Here is a 27,027-nt window from a genome sequence, read left to right as displayed (position 1 = left end):
GCCGCCCAAGGTCACAAGGAATGGTAATCACCGAGCACGAGACTGGCTCCGTGGTAGCTCGGGTGGTGGTGGTGGTGGTGGTGGTGGTGGCCGCTGGACATGGCCATCGTGCCCATGCCTTGGTAAGCGCCCATGCCCATGCCGTTCATCGACATGCCGTTCATCGTGTGGTTGACGGCCTGCACCGTCGCGGGCATCATCGAGGACGGGCCCATCGGGCTCAGGCCGCCCATCGTGGGTGCTATCGCCCCCATCTGCATCGACGTGGCCGTATGTGGCAGGGACTTTTGCAACTCGGCCGAGCTTGGTGTGCCTATCAGGTACTCCTGTTGGCACACACCAGGATTCGAGTCCACGGTTAAGATAGCCACCTTTTTTTTTCCTTCTTGACAAGAAAAAAAAAAAAAAAAAAAAAAAAAAACAACCTACCTGAGAGCTGTAGTACTGCATGTAGTCGAGTTGGCTCTTTTGCTGGGCGCAGCTCGACTGGGACGGTAGCGTGGCGGTGGGATGGACGAGCCCGTGCGCTGCGGCCGCCAAGTGGTGCTGGAGCTGGTGGTGAAGGTTCCTCTTGTCGTCGATGCCGCTTCCCTCCGCGCTCGTCTCGTGGTGCTGCTGCTGCTGCTGTTGCGTTGGTTGGGTTTGTTGATGCTGCTGTTGCATGTGGTGTCCGAGACCAGAGCTCGCGTGGCTGGGTTGGTGGTACGAGTGCGGGCTGGGCGACACTTGGGCCGGAAGCTGGTACATACTGGAGCTCGACTGTTGCTGGTGGTGGTCGACCAGCTGTTGCTGCTGATGCGACGTTGGCTGTTGTTGTTGCTGGACCGCGCACGAGGTCGACTGGTGGGATTGCTGGCTGACCGATTGCCGCTTCGTCTCGTCGCCGCTTTCATAGCTCGAGTCGCCCGGGTCGTGGACGATTTGGCTTTTTTCGCCCTTTTGATTACTGCCGACGATCAATAGTGGAAGCGGAAACAGAAAACAAATTTTTGGGGTACCGTTAGCTCGGACTTTGTGTCCATACAATATAACGTCATTTCTAAAAGTATATTTTGCATCATCAGTAATATTTATATTATCGTATAGACATAAATATTTATATTATTGTACAGATAATTATGTGGGAGAAACCAGGTTACATCCTAGATATAAACAGTTTTAAATATGGTTTAGCTGTAGAAAAAAGTACCCATTTTTATAAAGATACTTTTTAGACCTTCAATTCGTCCAGTTGAACGAACGTTTTTCACCATTCGGCTACAGTGAATCGCGACACAGTTCGTTATTGTGATAAACGTAAATTCAATTGAATTTGTGGCATGAGTTTCGTAGATAATAGGTATGATATATTTCTCGATCAAGACCAAAATATCATGTAAAATAGTGACATTTGAGATGATTTCAATGTAACGTCAAAGAATCCCCGATAAATCATCCACGCAATCACAATCGACTGGCGCATTGATAAAACGCACCGCTTATTCATCGGCATAAATCAACCATTCACAGGAGACACAAAAAAAAACCAAGTCGATATAGACTTAAGCACTTGTCCGACAAGCCGTTTAGCCGCGACTCCGATGATAAAACCCCCTTAACGAGCTGCAGCGTATTTGTATTACATGGCCCTGTTTTTCGTGATGTACCGCGAAACCGGTCCCTATATATACTTACTCTGTTATCTCCCTCCCCCTCCACGTGTATACCTGCGATACTTAATTCTGCTGGAGCTGCCTGAGCAGCTACCCGAGGAAGAAGAATCGCGAGATAAGGGTTGCTCGGTGCTTCCGAAACATTGTGGGACGTTACATACATACCTGGGCTTGTTGGTAAATATGCGGAACTGCCAAAGAGGGTCCTTACACAGTGATTGTGTGAGTTTTATTATTCGTGGATTTCGTGGGATGAAATAGTTCGTATAGATGTGCATGCTCTGCTATTACAAGAAGACGATATAATCCGTGATGGATTTGATCGATTGAAAAAAATTTAATCACCTATGAATGTATTAGCTAACTACTTTTTTTTAGTATTTAATATTGGTTTGCGTTGTGAGAAACCAAAAGAAGAATATAAGCCTATTTATCATAACGAACCAGTTTCATTGTTTATAATTTTCGAATCGGCTTTATTCGATGAAAATTACGCACATGCTGGGCTACAGTCTAATACTCATTTCAAACCCAAATTTTGTCTAATAATCATGTACAAACTATGTTTTGAGATTTAAGGGTACGTATATAACTTATACATTTGTATAAACACATTGAAACGCGTCGCGACCTATAAGCTACTTTTACACAACTAATACAGTTACGCTTTTCCAACGGAACTTGTGCATCAATTTACATGAAAAAAAAAAAAAAAAAAAAGAAAGAAAAAAAAAAGATAAGAAAATTGTTGTACGGAAAAATCGAGCGCGTGAAAACGTTCAAAGACATCAGTCACACACAACCATTATATGTATGGGCAATAGAGGCCATAAACGATGGCTCGCTCGGACAAAATACTCCCAGTGAGTAAGGGTGTACACAATGGCAGCTCTGAAGTCGAGACAAAGTGCCCAAACAGCGAAGCCAGAGAGACGTTTACTTTCTCCTTCGCCGTCGATATAAATCTCATTCGGTTACCACGACGGAAAAACAAAAATACAGGGAAGGCGTGTACCACCACGCGGGGTTGCTCGATGCAACTTTTGTGTCAGAACACCCGAGTCTGTAAAACTTGCCCACCACGTGTGTGTACAAGTATTATACATGCACAGCGACGAGCCAAGAGTTATTCCCGCGGGACGACGTCGATCTCGACCTTACAGCTCTCGGGTCTAGCACGCGAGTCTAGCTTGGGCTGTATAAAGAAAGAGTTTCAGACAATAATAGTACACTTGTGTTATGCGATGAAAATTTTTTTTTCCTCGTTTGAGAAAGAGACTCGGTATTGCAGTTTGTCAACTTGCTGATTCACCGGAGGGTGGCTGCCACGTGTGTACGATTTGGCGGCCTTTTTATCATTCTCGCGTACGAGTGTACGAGCGAAAAAAGCGACTGTCTTCATAGACAACTTTTTTTTCCGGGGACTATAAAAAAATTAAAAAATGTTGAAACCATCAAAAAAATTCACGCTCCCGAGCAACGAATTTGTCTTCTGTCGCGCGAAAGACGCTGGAATCCAGCCAAAGAGAATGACCTTATCAGCCGTGAGGATCTAATTTATTAATATGTTGATTTATCAAAATAAATCGCGCTCCTTTGCGCCCGAGTGTATATATACACATAATGTGACACGGTATCTCGGTGTATTTAATATACAACCGGGTGAAGGAGCGAGAGCAATTTGCTCGAACAAACGAGCGAATCATTAACAACGCAACAACGTAGCGGAATGAAAAAAAAAAAAAAAAAAAAAAAAATACCCAACGTCAAACTGGTCCGCTGGGCTTTCGATATTAGCATAATTCGCAATTTAATTTCTCGATAAATTAAAAGGGAGGCGAGCGCGCGCGCATCTAAGATGCTTATCGCGACTCGAGCGCGATTCCCCCTAATTCGCGTCTAACTTTATCGCCCGAGATAAGATCGTCCGGGATACGTGGTATGTATATGTACGAAAATTTTCGGGCGTACCCATACGACCGTGCGCCGAGAGTTTTCGGATTCCTCTGCTTTGTCCCGATGGTGCGCCGATTGCGGGGGAGGCGCACGATGCACCAAGGCAGATAGGAAGATAGGGGTGTCTATTACCATGGGGCAAACACTTGGATCGGAGATTCTATAGACGCGTCTCGCCCAATCTCGATGCTTTTTACCCTATATCCTCGAGCTTGAAAGTATTAAGAAATTTACCCATATCTGGGCTTTAAATATATCAATCTATGCGACGATCGAGGACCCCTGTGATCTATACCTGTTTGTCGCGCAGGACAGTCACCCCAAACGGGTCAGCCGATTAATTCATCGACATCGAACGGCAATTAAATCTTTTTTCTTTTTTTTTTTTCCCTTATAAAACAGCAAAAAATAAGATAAGAAACGTAACTCGCACCGTTACGTATATACAACTATAGATCACATCCGGTCCCGGCAAACCAATGAATAATCAAAACTCACTCGCACGAGGGGATAATTCGGCTATGATCAAATCCGACTAATATACTCACATGTATATGTATATATACAATATCCTCGCATCTGCAGTGTATACACACACACACACACATGACGCATGTAATATATCGGAGGAGGCGAAAATTAAGCGCCGCTCCCGAGATAGATCGGCATAAATAATAGCCGCGATGACTCACAGCCACATACATGTATATGAGAGGACCGTGTGGCTGCTCTCCTCATCTCTAATCAATGGAATCGCTCGAACGAGAGTGAGAAAGAGAGGCGGAGGAGAAGAGAGTGTGTGTCCGTCCGTCGGTGATGGTGCTGCTGAGCCTCGAGCGCTAGAAAATTTACTGTCTGATCGAGTCGAAGATAAGACATACCTGGGAGACACCTCTTTCGGTTTATAGGCCCGGAGTGCGTGTGTATACGTATATTATACGCGCAGTGCCGTGCAGCGGGTGGCCCCATCGACGACGCGATTCTCGACGACGACGAAAAAAGTCAGAGAGGAAAATATCTCTTCTCGCGCCCAGCTTCTCTTTCTCTCTCCCTATAACGCGTTACTCTTTTTTTTTTTTTTTCTTCATTTTTTTTATCCTCACTCCACGGTTTCGTGAACACTGGTAAAAATTTGTATTTCAGGAAAAGATAGTTCCGACCAGATAAACCCTGCGGCGCACGGAAAAGCACGGGCCAGCTTTATGTACTTTTTTTTATTTTTTTATTCTTTTCGATTCTCATCCTCGAGGCTCTTCCTTCCTCCACTGTCTTGTACGTTGTTTTTTTTTTTTTTTTTTTTTTTTTTTTTTTAATTCCCTTGACGCGATCCTAGCCGCAGATACGACGTTTATTTTCTAATAAATTTCCCATCGCGTTTACTAATTTTTTGTACGACACATGATTTCACGTAACTAAACTCTCCGGCTGCGCAAACGTCCAAACGATACAAATAAGTACATTGTGTCATTTACCTTTTTTTAAGATGCAAGTGAGTATATGTATCGCGCGAGTGTGGAGTCCGGGCGAACCTTGAAATCAATCACGTTGTTATTTATTTGTCCTGATGCGTACGCGGATGTATTATCTCGTGTGTATGTATCTACATAAGGAACCGATCGACTAGGTATATATATATAAATACACGTTTTCAGACGTGACATTTTTTTACGATTCGATGGTTTATTACCCCTGTGATCGAGTGTAGCAAGATCAGATGTATACCTACCGCGTGGAATTTTGGGGGGCGTGATCTTTAATTTGTCAGACGCGCTTCTCGCGTCGAAGTGGAGAAGAAAAAAAAAATCCACATGTTAATTTGTCCGTGAGGCTGGAGTTCTATGTCTAGAAATGTCACGTGCGTGGTACACGTTTTTCAAGATGCAAGCCCATTTTTCAGCGTTGAATTTTCTCTTTTCCGAGAACAGCCAAAACGCAATTGAATAAAAAAGTTTCGGAGCCAACAATTTTGCACTCGATTAACAACGATGCGTGGGAAAAAGTAGTGCTGTACTTACACATACAAGTACAGGATTTGTAAAAAATATTTATCACTGAGTGTGCGTGTTAATTATAATACAGCAGCTTTTTAGCAACAATTTTGTTTTATTTCATTTTATTTTTAATTTTCAGACTCCCCTTAATTCTAACATGATAAAAAATTGACAAAAAAAGAAGACGTGATTGATGAAAAAGAGAGTCCCTCAATTCAGCAAGGCACACACGTCCGTATCTTTCAGATTTTTCCTTCCATATTTTTTTTTTTTTTTCTTTTTTGTTTTATTGCCTTTCCCCGCAGGTGATATAATACATTGCCGAGAGAAGCACGCCAAGGGGGGAAAAAAGGATCGAGAGCACATTATACACACGGAGCAGCTGATTCCATAATAAGATACTTACACAGACGGGAGGGCTTAAAATAATGGAAAAGCCGGCCTTTCGTGTCTATATAATATGCACACACGTCCCGGTCCATCTCGTCTCATCTCCGCGTATGTACCACATACCCATATATGCAGCAACGCTAAACAAACACACGATTCGTATAAATATACTTAGCTAACGAGCGAGTTTCGCTGCCGCTGGATTTTCGATGACTACGTGCAGTTTTACGATGCACGCGCGTTTTGCTTGGGTATGGTTATATAGGTGTAAAGCGGCGGGAGATCGCGTATCCCGTGGAGCGATGACGGGGCTGGTTTTTCGGGGGAAATCGAAAAAGAGTCGGGTAAGTACATCTTGGCTTGTGCTTACACCTTTTCTTTATTTTCTTATCTGCTCTTTTCTGACGTAATGATGATCTATTTACGCAGCTTTGGAATAAAAATTTTTAATACTGATCACCCGAGGGGGGAGATATAAGATTAAATATAAATAGTCTCTTATACTCATTAGGCGAGAATCCCGAGAACGATTGCCAATTGCGCGTTTTATTACACGCGTGAACGGAGGCCTGTTCGGATGATTAGAAAAGGGGCGTGTATTTCAAGCTCTTCTCTCGCGTCTGTCCGTTCATTTGTTTACAACGTAACCGATATCAGGACTTTTCGATTCGGTTTCCGCGACGGTGACAAAGTGCCAACAGCAGACAACTGTCGGTCTCGGCTGCGTTTGGCCAGTTTACCGGGGAACTTTTGCAGTGGACGAATAATCGAACGCTACGAACGCGTTTATTATAATTATTTGCTTGTTGATTCAATATACAACAAATATTTTATAAAATACTTAATTGTAAGAATGATTTATTGATTCAATCAAAACATGAGTGGATGTGGCGAGTCCACCAAAATCCAGTTTACTGGATCAGTCAATTAAATTTGTAAAAAAAAAAAAAAAACTTTTTTTAATGGAAAAAATTAATTATTAGTTTCACCCTTTATCAATTTGCAAACAAAATGGTGATTTTTATGTTTATGAATATCATAAATTGTACTGTGAAAATTTTGTTTACTAGTGAGGCATCCATGATGAATTATTGCATATGCTCAAAGATTTAAAATTAATTCATAAGTAATCCATTGAGAAAAAGAAAAAGTTTTGAATGTTGTTAAAATAACTATTTGCATCATCAATGTTTAATCAATTGTTTGTTTAATAATGTTATTGAAATAAAAAGTTTCTTTCATGCGAATTTTTGTGATATTTTTCTAATATCGCGCAATTTCGTGGAAATGTATCCGATACAACAAAAAGATTATTTTTAACCATTTAAATTATGTTTGCCCATATTAGGTACTAATATTTATTCAAATCCATAACTTACAGACAAATGTGTGTATTAATATGAGACCAATAAGCATGAAAAAACATTTTTTAACAATCGATTAACAATTAAATATACACGTAAATAAATCATTTCCCTGTTAAGCAGAAATACATGTCGATGACAAAAAGGTCGGGGCGAGCAAAGAAAATACCGTTTCCTGTATACGGTAACCCATCAATCTCTCAGACTTTTCACGCGGTCCGCATTCCAGGCACCAGAGCGAAGAGAAAAACACAAAACCAAAGGTGACAGCTTATGGATTTTCGATAAATCATCATCGCCGTCTGCTCCTCTAAACTCAGGCGCCACCTCGTATACACTCATATACACTACTGTATACCCATTATCACAATAGGGGGAGAGCCAACGGAGGACATTTTAACAACGGATTAGCGAGAGAAGCGGGGGGGGGGGGAGAATGAGCGAATTTGACAAGTCGGCGAAAAGGATTGCCTGTAGTGTGGTACCCACATGTAGGTGTGTATGTATACCAGGGGCCACACAACAGCTGTCCAACGCGCGCAACTAAACACGAAAAGGGCAAGAACACGGGGCGTACGTGTGACAAGCGCGTATACGCCTGTCGCCAAATAAAAAAGAAGTAAAATGAGGAAGTAAAAACAAAAAAAAAAAAAAAAAAAAAAAAAAAAAAGGAAATAGTATACAGCCCGCGATCCGAAAGGACGCGAGACGCCTCATATTAGCGTTTTAACAAAACGCCTTGACGAGCTGTTTCGTTCAGCCGAACAAGGAAGAAGAGAAAAAAAAAAGGAGCATCGAGACTCGGGGAGTAGGTATATATGTATACGTGGTAGAAGCTGCGCGAGAGCTTGCAGCGGGACGTATCGCGCCTTAAAACGCTTTCGGTGTTCCGGAGCCCGACTGATCCGGATTACCCGGAGAGGGAAGCCGCTAGTGGCATAGTATAGTTGTAGTTGTACTAATACGTGGTACATTTTTTTTCCTCCCCCCCCCCCCAAAGCTCCCCAAAAAAGATAGGACACGAACGTGCAACGCAACCACGAGAGGCGTCGGTTTGGGAAATATCTATATGCCCATTGCGAAGAGAGTCTGCTTTGGGATTATCACGAGTCTGGGATTCATGCATCGATTTGTTTCCGATGTACACTTTTTTCTTTTTTTTATTTTTTTTTTTTATCACTACTTTATACAGTTGGTTGTTGATTGAGTCGTTGCAAGTACCGATCTCGAGCGCGATAAGGTACATTTTTTGATTAATGTAGGCGTCCACGGGTGGCATAAAACAGGAAATATAAGTGCAATAACTTTGTCTGTTTGTTATCGTTGAAAAACAAAAAAAAAAAAAAAAAAGCTATATGTATAACACATCACTTGCTCCATACACGATTTAGATGGACAAGCAGCGCGAGCGGGGGGGTGTTCCCGAGACGGCCGATTATCGAATTTGTTGCCGGTTAAGGGATTTTCGCTCGCTCGAACGCGAATGTGCGCCTATGTGTATATATACGCGGCTGATGCCAGACAGAGTGTGCGTAATGCGATGGAAGAAGAGGAAAAGGGAGAAAAAGAAAAGGCGAGCGGATGGATAAAAAGCGGGGCGCTGTGCGTGCCACCCACGGAGAGACGATGAGGCTCTTTTTCCTCTCTCTATGCGCTCGACGGAATCCTCCCTCTCTCTTTATCTTTTGCTCTCGTCCTCGTCATCGCCTGCTCGTTCGTCTATATGTATCGACGAGCGGGTATTGGAAACTACTTCGGAAATCCATCATAAAGTTATTTGGGCAGAAAAGAACGGTAGCTAACGTTGCGTGCACCTTGTGGATGTATTGGCTATATTTTTCTACTGTGCCTTTTTTTTTCTCGAGCATTTTTTTTTTTTTTTTTTTTTAATTTCTTTCGTATCTAGATTTAACGAGGATTTGACGAAACAACGAAATTTGGAAGGAGTCGATGGGGTTTAAAAATGGTATTTCTTTTTACAATTTTTTCAACTATTGCACTTTTTCATTTCCGTGCGTACAACATAGGTACTATTTACATAATTGTCTTCGATGTGTGAGAGTAACTACAGAAATTTGGCAAATTATCGGGTGCGAATCACATTTTCATCCAAATACATTTGGTAGGTAATTAGGTATAGGCTCGGGTATAGGTGTAACTAAGTACTTTTCCCAAGGCAATCGTGGCCTGCATAAAAAAAAAAGAAGGGATTTCAAGTCGAGCACGGGCAAGAGCGTATATATAGGTATATAGGAAATCGCACTCTGGCGCATCGCGCAGTAGTCTTGTTATATACTACTTACTTACGTAAGTCTCCCGTGTTTCCAAGAGAGAAGTCCGAAGTAAGCGAAGCAAGACGTATATACTTGCCGCCGCAAACACACGTAAACTCGACACCACCCACCGCGTTATAGATATTGTAACGACGCACTTGTGTGTAATGAGCATACGTGTAGACATAAAACGCTGAATGTTCCTTGCGCAAATTTTAATGGCCCACGCGTTTCTCATTGCTATACGTGATACGGATATGAGCATCGGTTTGCCAAAATAAAATTACCATTTGTATACCCCGTGGACATTTGTAATAAGAAAATGTACTGTATTTAAAAATATTTGGATAAATCTCCCGCTCGACGAATCCACCCCTATGCACTTTTGTAAAAAAAAAAAAAAATTAAATAAAAAAATAATAATAATTATGCCTCACAGGACTAGGGATTAGCGCACTTGCAAATGATTTCAACAAGCTATCGATCGTTATATTATTCTATTTTTTTTTTAATATTTACCCCGTCGTACCTACCTATTGCGTAATATGGCTGCACATCGCACGAGTCATGCGCATGCACGTCTTACTCATTGTAAGGTCGAGTTTGTGGTCTTGTACGCGTATGCGTGGAATAGCACACACAAACACACATATATACACACACACATATATATATATATATGTATATATTATATATGTAATGTTAGGTGCAAGGTATCATAAGACGCAATTGCGCAGCATTGTAGCGCCAGACGCGCGTAAATTTGCGCAACTAGCCGCCGAGACGAGTGGCAGACGTTGCGGCTGCATAGAGTAGGAAAAATAAGAGAAAGACCGCTTCCCTCTCTCCGTGCGCACTTTTTTTCTTCTTCTTCTTCCTCTCCATCTTTTTGGTTTTGCCCATGAAGAAGGAGGAGGCTCCTAAAACGAGGGCGAACCGCTGGTGTATGTACTTATACAGCCCGTGCAACGGTGTATATATACATATGTATACACGTATATATATAAGTAAGCCTGGTATCAGACATCGCGGAATTGGCGTGCCAGACGTAGTTGTATACATGTAATATACGTTGCTCATATGTTATAATATAGAGATAGAGAGAAGTGGGCCTAATTGCCGTTGATACTAATGACTCTATTATTACGTGTAAGCCGAACTGCTGCATGTATATATGTATATATGTATACAAGGGTCTCTCTCTCTCTCGACGATGCGACGGCGTAAGAGGAAAACCGGGGTGAAAATACACCACGCATCCGCGCTCTCTTTCTTTCTCAAACGACGTGTATCATTGCACCAGCGCTGATGCAGTCTGGTCTCTCTGGCTCACTTTCCATTAGTAAGTACATGCATGCAGTCGCCATATCCCGCGAGCTCTCTGTGTCTATATATATATAACTATATGGTCTACGTTAGGAATTTCAAAAAAGCGGGTGAAACGTTTGCGCGTACGTTTGCGGGAAAGACAAATTTGCGTGGCTGTTGCGATGTGAAAAGGGAGCCGATTCGACTCGCCCATGTTTTACTTTTTAGGAAAATATTATCCATAATGACCTCTTGTATGGTAGAACTTTGTAGAGTGGTATGGAGCAATTGTCATAATGATGGACCATCGGGAAAATAATGATATTTAAGTTCAAAGATCGCCACTACCATGTCAATATATATGGCTATTTGTTCACTACACGCAAAACTATACTATTATTCGTAAATTATCTTATGCTTCTGATCACATTTTGTAAATACTAGAAAAAAAAAACTTCCCTTGAATGTAACAAGTAACTATTAACCATCATAATTAATATCATTGTGTACACATCAGGTATATAATTATAAAAAGATAGATCGCGATTCGACTGATTTTCATTTGAAAAAAAAAAAAAAAAAAAGGAAATGCAATAAACGTAAAATCACATGTGATATAGCAATTATCATCATCAGGAAAAAAGTAACACACAACGTTTGCGTGCTCAGCTGGAATAAACCCCACGAAATCGGGGAACAAACACCCCCAGAGTTCGTGCATCGGCAGTGCACTTTTTAGTATACGCACAGTATACGTACTATATACCATAGACATAAAGCCCATACATGGCCGAGGAATCTCCGCGGCAGCATATACCGTACACCCGAAAAACCTCGGAGAAAGCGGACATATTAAAAGCGCGAGCGCAGCGAGAGTGCAAAAGTGTATATACCGCGGTACGTACAACGTACATAAATGTACCGGGCAGAGAGAGAGAGAGAGAGAGAGACGAGAAGGCGGGAGCATAATATAATAATAACAATAATGATAATATTATACATACACATACACACGTGTGCGCGTGAAGCGCGGCGTTCTGAGAACGGGCGCATGAATGAAAGGGCCCCTCTGTGTCCCTTCCCCCGGCAGCGTCCTCCTCGCGATGTGAGGAGAGGATTGTTCCTTCCTTTTTTTCCCCCCCTCCCTCGTTTCGGTCTTTTTTACCCTCGTATACTCTCGCTCCGGAGCAGCCTGAAATCTCCCATGTGTGTGTGTGTATGTGGAAGAAAAAAAAAAAAATAATAATAACAAGAGAGGGGGGAGGAGAAACGCTGCTCTGCTGTGATTGCGGCGAGGAGAAAGGGATGGAGGGAAAGAGAGGGTGCGCACAGCTATGTTACGAAAGGGCCATAGGTACATATACGTATGGGCTGAGAAAGACAATATGTTATAATAAATATGTGTGTACGAGCGCACGCGTACGCGGCACTGTTTTGCGTATGTGCGGCCCATATATTGTATATAGGCGCAAGGGGGGCTCCCCGACGACCTGTCAAGCTTTGACAGGATCTCTCCCTCCGTGCGGCCTGTATACGTCCTGTATACGGAGGAGCTCCTCGAAAAAGGAGCCTCCTCCTCCTTCTCTGCTTCTTCTTTTTTTTTTTTTTTTCCTTCGTCTTATTTTTACTGTTTTCTGTCTCCCCTTTGCTGTGGGTTTGCGCTCCGAGGCTTCCGAGACCGGTAAGGACGTGTGTTTTTACGCCATTGAAAATGGCCGAGAAGCTTTCGTGCCGCTACTGCTCCTCTTCTACTAGTACATGAAATACACGGCTGCTCCGTGCGATATTTCGAATTTCTCACAATTTTTTGGGTTTCATGTTTTATCAAGGCAAAACTTTATATAAAAACTGATCTCGAGGCGTAAATTTATAAGTCGGTGCGATGTACTTGCACAAAAATTGAATGAAATGTATAAACTTTTGTGGATGTCGTAGATACACCCACCCCTTTGGCTCGAGTCTCGGAAACACAATGGAAATCTCTCTCTTGCTGAAAATAGTTGTCGCTTAAGGTATACCAAAGTGTGCAGGCGTATCTATACATACATACGCATGAATGCACAAGTAACCAGAATCCCGCGGAGAAACAATACCGTGGCTTGTACATTTTTCCTTTACAAGTCATTTCCGTATGGGTGCAAAGGAGCCCGACACCATAATGTATACAACCTATACACCTCGCAAATGTATTACGTGAATTCGCGAATGTGGGCGCGGCACCATATTCGATATATTTTTGGTACACGGCATCCTACGTGCTTTTTAAGCTCAAAAACATAAATATACTCTCTTCCCAAGATCCTCCCGACACACGGGGAACAAACTTGTATAGCTGCCAACGAGAGACGCCAAACTGTTACTTGTACTTGACATAACGTGCATTACATATTATATAATAGCTTCTATGTATGCATAACATGTCGATACGTTCCATAAATATACCGTAGCCCATAGGTGTCGATCGCAATCGATTTCCATCGGAGCGAATGGAGGAACGAGCAATTCATGACGATGCCCTCCTGTCTCTGGTGAATAACAATATAGTCATACACGTGTGTGTGTGTGTGTGTGTGTGTGTTTTTACACACCAACCAACAACGAGAAAGTTATGTTATACGGAGCGAGAGCATTGTCCCCGATCAGTATATCTATATACACAGATGTACGTGCAGCGTTTCCGTCCTCTCGTTTACCTCCCTTATTTTTTCCTCCGTTATATTTAGGTACTCTCCTTTTATTTCCACTCTCTCTGTTGTCGTTTCCTCGTTTCCCATGTGTAAGAGTGTAGTACCTTACAGAAAATGGCTGCACGCGAGCTCCTTTATACCTACAACTCCCCGTCTGAGCAGCTATACTCGAGTTGGGTTATTGGGTTATTGGTCATTTTGCACGTAGCGTAGACAAACAAGCATATAAGAGAGAGAAAAAGATATCAGGTAGAACTTTAAATGTATGTGTGATTTTTCCGTTGTTGGACTTTATTTAACGCTATCATATATAGATCGATGTCCCCGATACAATCTGTTCGCGTTTCAAAATCGATGTCGCTGTGGCTCCACAAGTCTGGTACTATACGCGAAATCGTTGATTTTTTTTTTTTTTCAACCAATGAAGAAAAGTCGCGATCGGATGATGGAATTTGATTCAAAGATCGAATGGTAAGACGAGTTTATTTTTGTCCAATATATATATTGCTCTAGTTTCATCTGCAGTCGGAGAGAAAAAACGCACGAGTTGGACATACCTATCCAGTGCAGTGCAAAACGAGCATAATATATAACATGTATGAGCAGCTTGACAAACGAAACCATAGCGCGATCGGTAAACACGTTAAGTACAATGTACATGTGCCATAGGTAGGCATCACCTCCATCATCATCAAGCCCCAAAAATCCAAATGCGCGCAGCCATTTCTTGGTTTCCTCCTCTATACACATGGAATAGCAGCTGGAAGTAACAGCCCCACATTGTACGGCAGGCACCTATATATACATGTCATACGTATATAGGTATACACATATTGCGTGAGCTCAACAGTATATATAATAGGTATGTAGTAGTTGGAGTTAAAAGAGCAGAGGACGCAGACGCGGAGTGCGTGGAGGGGGAAAAGCACCACCCTTGGCTTTTCTCGAGGGTCTCCTAGGGCCATCCCATTGAGTCAATATTGGCGTAGTCATTTCTCTCTCCCTTTCGCTCCCGATGTTGTCAATCCCTCGCTGCTGCCGTTCCCTCCCCAAACATTACGTGTATGACGCCCCACCATATCCCCCATCGTTTCCGGAAGCTGCGAGCGCGTTTACGCCCCATATGTATATATGTACTCTAAGAGCAAAGGACGTGTCTCCCCCATATAGGCGACGCCACTGCTTTTACCCTCTTCCGTTGTTTATCACTCGTCGGCCCTTTTTTCTTTTTTCTTTTTTTTTTTTCCCCCTTCCCTCGGACCCCGAAAAATTTCGAAAATGAGCGTACTCGGGCGAGTCAATATTGGAACTCCAAAGAGCCACTGCTGCCCCACTTTCCGGCCCCAATCGACACGTGCGACTGCAATCGCGAAATTAGAAGCCTCGTACCGTCCCTATCGTTGTCGATTAATTTTATTTTTTTTTTGTTTCGTCATTTTGTCGCTCTATTGTACGTCGCCATCGTCTTTAGATGAAAAAACCACGGTATATGGTATTGCCTTTCACTCGAGAACAGATGAACTACACATCGGGCCCGCACCGTTGAAAAAAATATGTTGGTAAGACCTCTCGCGCGCGTATATGGGTATAACCCTCCAACGCGTCAGAAATAAAATTAATGCCGACGTGATTAATATACGTTTGTCGTCAAACTTATAGGTACATGTACCTATATGTATGCGTGTCCATACAAAAGATATACGCATGACCACGAGAAGAGTACAAAAGTACGGTGTACCTAACCAGTGGCAAACGCACGATTCACCCTCCTCCCCCACCCCTGTATACACGTAGTGCCCGCGGGTTATGGCTGCGTGGGCACATTAGCGATGTTTTGTTTGCACAAAGAGCGAGAGAGATGCGAAAGAAGAACAAAGAAAAACCAAGCCATTACGGTCCGCGTGTGCGTAGGTGGTATATATAGGTAAGTGCACCCCGTGTGTGTATATATAGCTAAAACCCTCTCGGCATTGCTCTGTCTTCATCTCGATACACGGAAAGAGGGAGCTATAAGTACATCCACTATTTAGCGTAATGGACAGCATCGGACCCACACATTATACATATAGATGGAAGCTTCTACACCGCAGGGTAGAAATAAAGATGCCTTTTTTACAACCATCTCTCTTTTTTGCCATTTTTCTACCAATTTGACACTCAGGGAGCTAGCCGATGTACAGAAATTAACAACTTTCATGAGAATGTACATGCCACAATTCATACATGCATATTATATAAAAGAAAATGATATGCGTACCAATACTTGGTATAACGATAGAGAAAGATCTCATCTTATCACCCATATACGTATGTATTATGTGCGTCCGATTCTGCGTAAGCACGTATGATAAGGATACCTTAGGTATACCTACATAATGTATATTATGTTGTTTGTATACGTACAGTTTTTATTATTATTGGACATGCGATAATAATGATGATGCACAACAATGATGTATTTACTTCATCCCATATTATGATGTATAAAAGTATTCCTTTGTGCAAAAGGTAAACACGCGAGTGTCGAGGAAAGACGACGAGTCGGCAACTCGCGGGGATTTTTCTGTGTTAATAACAAAAATGTAAGTCTACGGAGTTAAATAATACCATATAATGGTATAACAATGTATAAAATATCATCTCGTTATGCCATCGTGAAATTGTTTTGTAAACAGCCAAGTGACGAGCACTGGATAAGTAGGGACGGAACGAAGAATCGGCATCAGCAATTCTGCGACTTTGGAACGCGCCCAGTCGACAATAGTTCTCTGTGCACGTGTATCGCAAAGAGAGTTAATTTCTTTTCTTTCTTTCTTTTTCTTTTACAAGCATACACATTGTGCTCTGCGCATACGAACGTTTTTTGTTTTTTTTTTTTTACTCAGGCGCAAACACGAAAACGCCCACTAAAACGCCCACCGTCCCGAGGGGCACTTTGCTGCCTGATGTACTATACGTCTGGGCTGTACACCTCCTCTGCTCTGAATAGTGTATATAGTACAGCGACATAATTTTCAACACCAATTGATCGTCTACTCTTACGGGTTTGCTCTTATTATATAACATATTTCCAGTAATTTAGCTATACAATTGTCTACACACACGAGTTTCGTTTACGTACGGCTTCCGAAGGGTATATATATACGCGCAAATACATTGCATCGATTGCTGCTGTTTTTAATCATCCCAGGGCGAATCGCGCAGCCCACGATGAAACTCGACGGATGGATATTAATTTTGACGAAAAACAAACAACAACGAGGGTCAATAGCGAGCTAATTAAATTCGTTGTTGCAGGGGGAGGGAGGGGGGGTGGTGCCGTTGCGATTGCAAATTTGATATTCCACCGTGCGCGCCTCGGATGCACGGGACTTTTGTGGGATTTCCCGCTCGTGATTAATTCGCCGACCGATGCGGTCCATCGATTGTATTTCAAATTTTCTTCCCTCACGTCTCGCTGTTTTGGTGATAATAATAATTTAATCGACTTTGTTTCTTCTTATTCCTAATTACCACAAAATCGAGATTTTTCGGCACCCATGTTCAAGAGTCGTCATGTGAGATCACCTGTATATTGGTACAACGAAACGACACCTTCGAAAAAGTAAATACATCATTGACTTGGAGCATTGACGAAAAAAAAAAAAAAAAAAAAAAAAAAAAAAAAAAAAATTGAATTACCCACCGTATACGGAGCCTATAAGGACGCGCATCCTGGGTTATGGGCAGCTCGACTCATCGATGTCCATGGGAACAACGTACGGACAAAAAGACAGACAAACATCCACATACATAATATATGTACATGCTGTGGGATTCATATGAGTCAACACACACACACACACACAAACACACGTGGAAGCCATAGAGTAACTCGACACGCGCGTGGTGTATAGGTACACGTATACCACTGTATCTCTTCGCTTTGCTTACTGCCTTCACTCGCCGGGTCTTTGCTACGGTGGTGCTTCCCACTTCCTCCTCCTGGGATGCCCGTACCTACCCTTACCGTCAATTTACTTGTCTTGTGTTTGTATACATACGTTATGATGGGTAACGCGCGTTCGTCATACTCTTTTTTTTTTTTTTTTTAGACTTTTTCCCTTGAAAATCGAAGCCCCTGTGGTTCGAGATTATATCCAAAAAGTTATGGAAATTCAAATTCGAGCTGAATTTACAGGGAAAATGAGGAGCAAAATACAAGAAAGTGCAAGTCATAATCTTTGTTTTGACGCGTGTGTTGAAAACTTGCTTTTTGAAAAAAACCGAATCTTAATCAATCAAAAGTATAAAATAATCGATGCAAGTATACAGATTTCAAATGAATATCGAAAGCACCTCGGTAGTACCTACCCGTGTTCAAACCAAACGGCAAGAGAAGCAAAATCAAGAGCTTAATTTGAGCTCGACTCGAGCAAAGGAATTTCAATGAATATACCTACACAGGAGAAACGGAGCGAAAAAAAAAAAAAAAAAAAAAAAAGGGAACCACCCCACTGGGAGCGCGACTAGTGTAAAGTTCCATACATCACTTGCTCACACATACATATACGCAGACGTGATGATACAGGGAGAGGAGCAAGGGAATGTGTGTCGCGTCGTGGGTGAGACATCAGCGCGTTACGCCGTACAATAAGCCAAAAACACACGATGCCGTGGCATCATATACCTACTTATAGAGATATATAGAGAGAGCCCAGCACGGTAATGTAAGCGCTAACTCCCTGTACTGTATATCCATGGTGTACAGCAGCGGATCTAAAATCGGATCTGGAGCAACGACCTTCGGAACAACACTAACACCCTGTGTACCCTTCCGTATATGCGTGTCTGTATGTCGCGCGCGCGGGCGTTCTCTCTCTCTCTCTTTTTGCTCTCTCCTATGGTATAAATGGTACCCCGTCCCTTTTGGCGAATGATAAAAAAAAGTCACGAGCTATACATATACCTATTGTTTTTCGACACGCCGGGCTTATGACATCCCCAATTCATATTATATATAATGCAGAGACTTGACTTTCCCACCTCGTATACGTCTCTTATTTTCAGCGATTGCCACGTTCGTTGGAGTGCAGGTAAGTATAACAATCGAAGGTATAATTTATATATTGAGGTTGCAAAGGGCCCGTTGCATCGAGGGTGAGTTTGTTTATCCAACCCCTTGCACTTTGTCCTAACACAACGATGGGCCTCCTATCGGCTCTTTTTTTTTTTTTTTTCTATATACTTTCAAAAGTTGAATGGCGAGCTCTCGAGTTTTTTCCCTTTTTTTTAAGCCAATTATTTACCTTACGAAACGGTGTTTGTGTACACAATGGGATTTTAGCTAAGAAAAGAAAGAGAAGGAATAACTAATTTTCCGAGCTTCGAATCTGCACTGTTGTTTTAACCAGCCCTTGACTTTTGTACATGTGTGTGTATATCTGTGTACTCCCCCGTTGTTGAGCCGGTCTTCAAAGGATCGCCGAGTTTTTCTCAAATCCCCGTATTATGTACGAAAAGTCGACCTGTGCGGTATATTATGTACCTAAATGGGGGGAAGCCCGTAGCCGAGTCACTGAACCAATTTGACTTTTGCAAGCTGGTAAACAGGCGAAAAGGGCGGAAAGATTGGTAAGTATTGTTTGTAGGACATGCAAAAGCTACGTATATACCTGTGGGCACGTAAAAGAGAGGAAAAAAAAAAAAAAAAAACCAATAAAAAATAGAAAAGGAGAAGCGACTGACTTTTGTTCGGAGGCTCGATCCCGTTGTCGCCGATTTTTGAACCAATTGCTGACCTGCACCGTCGTCAGGCCCGTCGTCTCGGCGAGATCCTGCTTTTCCCGGGGCGATGGGTACGGATTCGTCTCGTACCACTTCCTCAGCACTAGCCTCGACTTTTCCTTGAAACAGTACGACGTCTCCTCGCCGTCCCATATCGTCCTGGGCAGGGGAAATTTGCGCCTCACCCTGTATTTGCCTTTAATGGCCATTTCGAGAAAACACAATGATTTGTTAGAGATAAAATGTAAATTGAAATTGGCATGAAAAAAGAAAAGGTTTTAAATATTCGAAAGCAAATGATGATGATGATTTGGTTATGATACTGACCGACAGCCCCGAGGGGCCTGCCCCTGAGCCTCTCTGCCTCGATGTAGTGGGCCTTGAGCCACAGCATCTGCAGCTTGGCGTGATTTTGATAGTTGAAGTTGTTGTTCTCGAGGATCTGGTAGAGCTCCTTGAACTTGCCGGTGTGGAAGGCGACCACCGCCTGGGCCTTGAGTACGCTCTCGTTTTCGCGTAGGCGGGAGCACTCGGGCAGGGACCAGAGGAAACGGGCCAGCCGGTCGACGCTGCCCGCCTGCTGGAGCACCTGGACAGACGACACCATCGTCTTTTCATAGACGATAGACAACGGGGGGCACACTGTTAGTCGGTAGAACTCATACCGCGGCTCTCTCCCCTCCCCCACTCTCTCTCTCGTATCTTTGTTTAATTTACTTTTACTGTCGATTTTTTTTTTCTTTAAGGGCAGCTTTGAAGTCTCGACATCAAGTGTCACGTGTATTGGTCTGCTTTTTTTTTTTTTTTTTTTTTTTCATCCAGTGCTCGACAGTTTTAATCGAAAATTCAAAGCTTAGGTACCTTGTAATATGAGATATGAGAGATTGATACCCCGATGGATGGAAATTTTGAAAAGATAGAAACGTTTCAAGTGCCCGACGAGATTCAATGATTCGCGACTCGCAGAATTTTACAGATGAATTTAGATACGTGTGACCCGGAGAGATACGAGACAACTCTGTAAATGTATCTTATAGGATCTTGGATCATTTTTACAAAAAAAAAATAAAATAAAATAAAATTTATACGTGCAAACTTATATATTAAGTTTGTCGTACAAGATTTGGTCTTTTTAGCGCGTAGCCTCAAAGATAGTCGTTCAATCAGTTAAGTGATTTAAGAAGTAAAATGAGTGAAAAACGGGAAAAAATTAATCAATTAGCCTATAACTAGTTGATAATAAACATATAACACGTGGCTCGTTATGCCAAAGGAAAACTATACTACGCTCACCTTTTCTCTCTCTTTTTTTTTTTTTTTCCTTGCATTAAACGCCAGGCGCGCGACGATGGATTTATACCGCTCGTAAAGGCTCTCGGTCGCGCGAGCCAGCAATTATTTAAGAACAACACATATATATGTACACATATAAGCGTGTGTATGAGTATATATAAATACACGTGCACATAAAAAAGCCGGGGTGACGCTTTTACCCCTTCCGTTTTCTGTCTTCCCCCCCCCTTCCTTCGTTTTATACTGTATTTTAAGCTTTTTCTTCCTCCCTCCCGAAATATTTCTCGCTTTTTATTTTATATATATATTTTTTTTTCACGCGCGTGCAAAACTCGACGACATCGAAGCTAATTTCGTGCCTCCAGTGCCTCGGTCGCCTTCGCGAGCTTGCACTCTATGTCAATATTTGGAAATACTAGACCCTGTAAATTTATTACTCTCTCAAACTTGTTGGGTATGTGTATATTACGCGCTTGCTTCAAAGTTGCTCGATTTTCCAGACACGATTCAGCAAAATGTGCTTGTTTCACGTTTTTTTGCAATTGTTTGATAAGATTTTTTTTTTTTTTTTTTTTTCGATCAGGAAATAAATTTTTGCCTCTGACGCAAATCTTTTACAAAAAAGCTAAATTTTTCAGTAATTTACATCAATAAAAAGATTTTATCCCGCTTTGAAACGTTATTTTTTTTTAAATCAAAAACAACAAATAACTCGATGTTGGCAAAATTACAATTTTTTTGCGGCTAAAAGATCAGTTTGAAACATTCGTTAACACTTTTTTGTTTTGAGTTTTGAGAAATTCCGTCTGTTTGGGATACGACGGACAAGGTAAAATTGTCAAATGAATTTTCATTTTGACGGTAAAAATTGCTCACACAATCAAAAAATAATGATAACAACAATGACACGAGGTAAGACACACGATGCGCGCGTTTGGCACGGCAAAAATGTTGTAACAAGGTATTACATAAACGCGTTGTGACGTTTGTTTGTCTGTGGGAGCGCGTGTATGCATACACGCGTCATGTATATACACACGTGTGTATATATATTTATACGTACATTTTGACTACTCTGTGGTGATGCAGGCGGTGGTGTTGTGCTATGAATAAACTGCGTGCACTCGGAGAAAAAAAAAAAAAAAATTGGGACAACTCGATGCCGTTTAAAGAACTTCCTTTTGCTTGTGTCAAACTTTGCACGCGTTGACAATGGCTCGTTTAACGCATCATCTGAATATTTTTGCATTACGTAGTGTTTAGTATTGTATGTACCACGAAAAATTGTAAATTAATGACGAGTGTACCTAAGGACCAAATGCTTCACTAGAGGAAAATCAAGTGATCCGACGAACGTGTTTATACGGAAAAATTCAAGTGCGACTGTATATACTATAATTCTTCGAAACAGATAAAAATTATTTTTTTCTAATTGGTTTAAACACGTTATTTTAACACACTTTGATTTCCTACACCTAAAATTAAAAACCAAATAGATACTCGCGTGAAAAGATGTAAATGCGCGAGATGAGAAAAATGATTAACACGTGCAAAAGGAGCTTAAAATTTCCTTGATACTAAATGAACGCACTGCGTGTACAGGTAACACGAAGTTTAATCGCGAGCATGAAAGAAAACACGCGATATTATAGGTAATAGGGAGATCGATTGTCGTATACCAAAGTTTATACAATTAACTTGTGGTACATCCGGTGTAAATCACACATCGATCGAAAAGATGATCACTGTCACTCATCCGCGGATAGAGTGTATATGACAAGATTTGCAATTTCGCCTGTGCACACACGTCTAACGTTACAAATATCTCGCGACACGTACTGGTGTAATGTTTCTTTCACGACTCGCCTATGGTACGTACACGAGCTTGTCACGAGCGAGAAATCAACTCGATGCAAGTTTATCAGTATTGACGTATAGGTATATTCTTCCGTATATAGGAAGAAGGAGCTCTGTAATATGTACGAAAAAAAAAAGAGAGAGAGAGAGAAAGAGGGAGAGTAAAAGAAAAAGTCTAAACGAGAGTCATGACGTGATGAAGACGAGCCACACTGAGGCTCTATACGTATGCATGTGTGTATTATATTATATGCAGCCGTACCTCGCAGACGCAGGCGACCTGTTCCTGGGTGAATCCAAAAGCCGGCACTTGTCCGTTGGCCCCGGCGTTGTTACCGGCACCGGTGTTTGCCTGCACCGCCGTGTTGATGGGGCTGTTTTGGGGACTGTAACCGGGCTGCTGTACCCCCGTGGTGGCGTAGGGCACGGGACCCTCGATGGCCGCAGCGGCCGCCGCGGCTGCCAATGTCGGGGTCCCCCGGGGACTGTACTCCGTCGGCTGCATCTGCTGCTGGTGGTGGTGCTGGGAGGGCTGCTCGAGGGCTGCCGTACTCCCCGCCCGGCTGACGCACTGCACGGCCCGGCTCCCTGCCATGCCGCTACCTGATCGGCCGGCCGCTGCGGCTGCTCCCCCGTAGGCCATCATCACCTCATTGCCCAACCCGACAAACACTCGTATCCTCTATCTCCCCTTGTTGTTGTTGTTGTTTCTTTGGCCCTCGCGGCGTTTGTCGCCCCGGGACTGTGTCCTCTCGCCTCGTTCCGGGGCGTTTGGCTCCGTCGCGGCGTGCCGGCTTTTTCCCGCCCGGCCCCCACCCCCCCGAAGGAAATCGGCGTGTCGACCACCAACAACGTGGGAGGACGCGGAGGCACTGTCTGCGACGGCGGCTGTATTTTTAGATGAACGCCGCTACACCGGCGGACCCTGTGGACTTTGAGTCGTCGGTGGCTGCCAAACGCCGCTGCACAAGCTACAATGTACGCTCTCGTGCATATGTGTAGGGATAAGTTGCAAAAGAATAAAAAAAAAAAAAAAAAAAAACGGAGCGCCGGAAGGCTACAGGGATTACAGCTCCGGTTACTCGCCGCGGCGGACACACTTTTTCGCCTCTATGCGCGTGTATATTTATAATCGCCTTTAACGAGTGGCCGGCCGATTATTGTCGTTGTGTGCATATATATGTACACACGTGTGATCCGATTATCCTTTCTCTTTCTCTCTTTCACTTGGCGTGGTCGGTTTCGCGAGCAAAGAGTCCTCGAATCTCCGTGTGCTTAGGTTTCCCGCACTGCACGACACACAATATTATCCGGAGATCGGCAAGTGTATATATTTATGTAGCGGGGCAGAGGTTTACACTCGGCCCCTGCCGTCCCTCGCCTGACGCGCGTCTTTCCTGCTCTGATGCTCGTCCTCCTCCTCTTCCTTAACCGGCTGTTGTTGGGCCATCACGGTTTACGTAAACAACGCAACGATTGCAAAATAGAAAAATCGGCACGGGTGTTTTTTTTTTTTTTTTTTTTTTTTTTTTTGCTCCTGTGCGTTTATATGCTTATGGGGGGAGAACAAGAGAGCGAGAGAGTCGGTGGTGGTGCTGTTAGGTTCGGCCACCTTGTATTAATAGAGCAGCGCGCGACTAATTTTAGATCCCTCGGATCGGTATGTATATATACACACTACGGCAGTACCGCTGGTGGATGCCGCTCCGCACTTGAGTTACGCTTCCTCCTCGAGCATATAATATTATTATATTCCGCATTGCGCGCACTGTACGTATATATATATATATATATACGTAAGAGACTTTTTACTTTTTGTTTCTCGCTCTTGATCGGCACAGCACAACACGACACTCGTCACAGCGTACAGTACTCATTACCTATATTCAACAAGGTATACGTTAAACCAATAAAAATCCCTCCGAGGTGTGTTATTGTCCTCTGGTTGAGATCATCGGGTGCTATACGCGCGTGGGTTGCACCTTGGCTACGTCAAGATGGACGTCGCGACTCGATTCGCGAAATTCTTCTCTTTTTTTTTTCTCTCCCTCCTCCGTTTTTTTCGTACCGATCACTCGTATAGCCGGTACTCACTCGACGACGATCACGAGTGCTTTGAAAAATCGTGCAAGTACACGCGCACGTTATGATGCATCGACGTCGAACGATCGGAGGTGATGTGCGGAAACACGAGCGCGTATGGATTTGTATGCGCATCCACTCGGACGCGCGCTACCGAGCCGACTGAAAAGTGGGCAACCAGAGACAGGCCAGCCAGACCGGCCAGCCAGCCACCGAGCCCGGTTTGAGCTGCCCCGGAGAGCGGGGCATGTGCAAGCAGTACCCAAAGAGAGAGAGAGAGAGAGAAAACAAGACAGTCGCGTATGGATCGCAAGAGAGCCTCGCGCCGCGATTGGTCGTGGGCGGGGCCGCGGGTGATGGCTCGGCTGGCTGGGGGCCGATTGGCCGGTAGATCGCCATGTCTGCGGATCGGCGCGCTCCCCGGTGGACACGCCTCCTCCCTGCAGTGTTGGGCATTACTTGCGATGATGCTCACTCGTCATCTCTCTCTTGGGCTCTGTTGGATTTTTCCCTGTGTCCCTCTGTACGGAGGGGGCCTTTTTATGCCGTTTTTTTTTTTTCTTTTTTTTTCCCCCGGTTCAAGATGCCGGGTGGACGGGCTTTCACGCCAATTTCCCGTCGTCCTCCGTATAATACACAGGTTGCAAGTGGATTTCATTGTCCGGCTTTTTTTTTTTTTTTTCACCATTACGCGAGATTACGTTTATGCTGTGCGCGCTGACAAGGAATTTCACGAGAACGGAAAACTCTGTAACTTATACCGTCTCCGATCGAACCTTTGATTTTGCCTCCACTGGAAGCTCGATTTGCCCATTTTGAATTGCAGGATGTCGTTTCCCCGCAACAATGTACGGAAACCAAAGTAAAAAAAATATATGTATATGTATCAGCTCCAGAATTACAAGGTAAACAAAAAAAAAACACGCGGGGAGAGTTCATCAGCACACGTGCTCCGACGGACCGTAATGTAAGTACGTAAAGCTCGCATATTGCGTCCAGAACCGCTTTTCCTCCCGAAACCTCTTTCGCCATGTATGACGCAGCTGCGTATATGGTCCCCCGTACACACATGTGTGTATATATACATACATAGCAACAACTCTTCTTTCCGTCAAAAAAGAAGAGACCATGTATAATATAGTTGTATGTGCGGGCTCGCAAAACTGACAGGCCTTCGTCCCACGTCAATCAATGTGTACACACAGGGAGAGAAGGAGAGGAAAAAAGAAAGCGCGCCGCTGCTGCGCTTTTTCGGCTTGTAGATAATACATATATACATATACACACATGCACGCCAAACAAACGGCACCCTTGTTGTCATCGTCGTCAAGAGGAACATCTCTCTCTCTCTCTCTCGTCCCATTCCCTTCGTTTCGGGGAGGATATACAGCTATATGTTGTACACGATGCCGGTGCCCAGCTCTTTCTCTCTCCATTATTTTAGGCCCACGTAAGTATTGGAGGAAAAATGGCCCGCACGACTTTTTGGCTAAACTTGGACGTGAGTATATGTAGAGAGAAGCGGAAAAACGTGAAAAAACATCGGGCACACGTTTTTCCGCCGCAATACGGGGAAACTACGAGTGTGTTTTCAGAACAAACACGCGTCGGCCCGGAGTCATCGTGGTTTTCGTATGCTATTATTTGTCGGAGATTTTTCCTTTTTTTTTCCCCTCTCGTTTTTGAGTGGCGTGTTTTACGATGATGCGCGCCTGTGTGGCTTTCCAACTTGACTGTTCAATCATCGGGAAGTAAGGAGAGCTAATTGCGATGGATTGTATTATGCATAGTTAAGGGGTACCAATATATATTATTATACATTATGGCGATGATAATCAACACGAGTAGCGCATAAATATTGTAGAAAAACATCGTAACAAGATATTTCCAATTGATTTATCGTACGTCATTTGTTTAACGTTACAAATATTCATAAAGTGTAGGGAATATTATTCGGGGCATCGGGTAGCACGTGTATATGATACGCGATGCGTTTTGCAATTGACCGATTTTTCGATCGGCAAATATCGTAGAAGCCAATAATTGCTTCTGCTAACAAATATCAAATCAACCGGAGAAATTAATAATGCAAGAGCGTTGAATTACGTACAGACGCAAAATTAAAATATATAGGTACCGGTATATACGTGCCTTTGTACGGCTTCCCGTTTCTAATTAAACGCCGTGTACCGCAGTATACAGCAAGTTGTTTTGCAATGAGCAATCGTTGAGCTCCTCCCTTTGTCCATAAAAAAATCTGAAAAGACAATTTCACGGAATAATCATCCAAGAGGGATATAGAAAGGGGCAAGGAAAACCCCAGATGAAAACCAGTAGCCAGAAATGGCACAACAACCGCACGGTGGACATACAGAGAGTGGCGTGTTATATGCTTCATTCACTCGACA

General features: G+C 43.2%; 1 protein-coding gene across 1 annotated transcript; it reads right to left on the bottom strand.

Annotated features, from left to right (window-relative positions):
* Positions 1–23,180, bottom strand: so (SIX homeobox 1 protein sine oculis). Its single transcript, XM_089590836.1, has 5 exons — positions 22,800–23,180; positions 19,715–19,976; positions 19,349–19,583; positions 430–946; positions 1–326 (listed from the first exon to the last, which is right to left on the bottom strand). The coding sequence occupies exons 1-5, from the start codon at positions 23,178–23,180 to the stop codon at positions 12–14; spliced, it is 1,710 nt and encodes a 569-aa protein (XP_089446962.1). The 3' UTR covers positions 1–11.
* Between the last annotated feature and the right edge of the window lie 3,847 nt (positions 23,181–27,027).

Source organism: Copidosoma floridanum, unplaced genomic scaffold (genome assembly GCF_036245765.1).
Source record: "Copidosoma floridanum isolate Cflo_tuat_1 unplaced genomic scaffold, Cflo_Japanese_pri ptg000013l, whole genome shotgun sequence".
Classification (NCBI taxonomy): domain Eukaryota; kingdom Metazoa; phylum Arthropoda; class Insecta; order Hymenoptera; family Encyrtidae; genus Copidosoma; species Copidosoma floridanum.
Note: the sequence above shows the minus strand (reverse complement) of the source record. Positions and strands in the feature narration are given on the sequence as shown.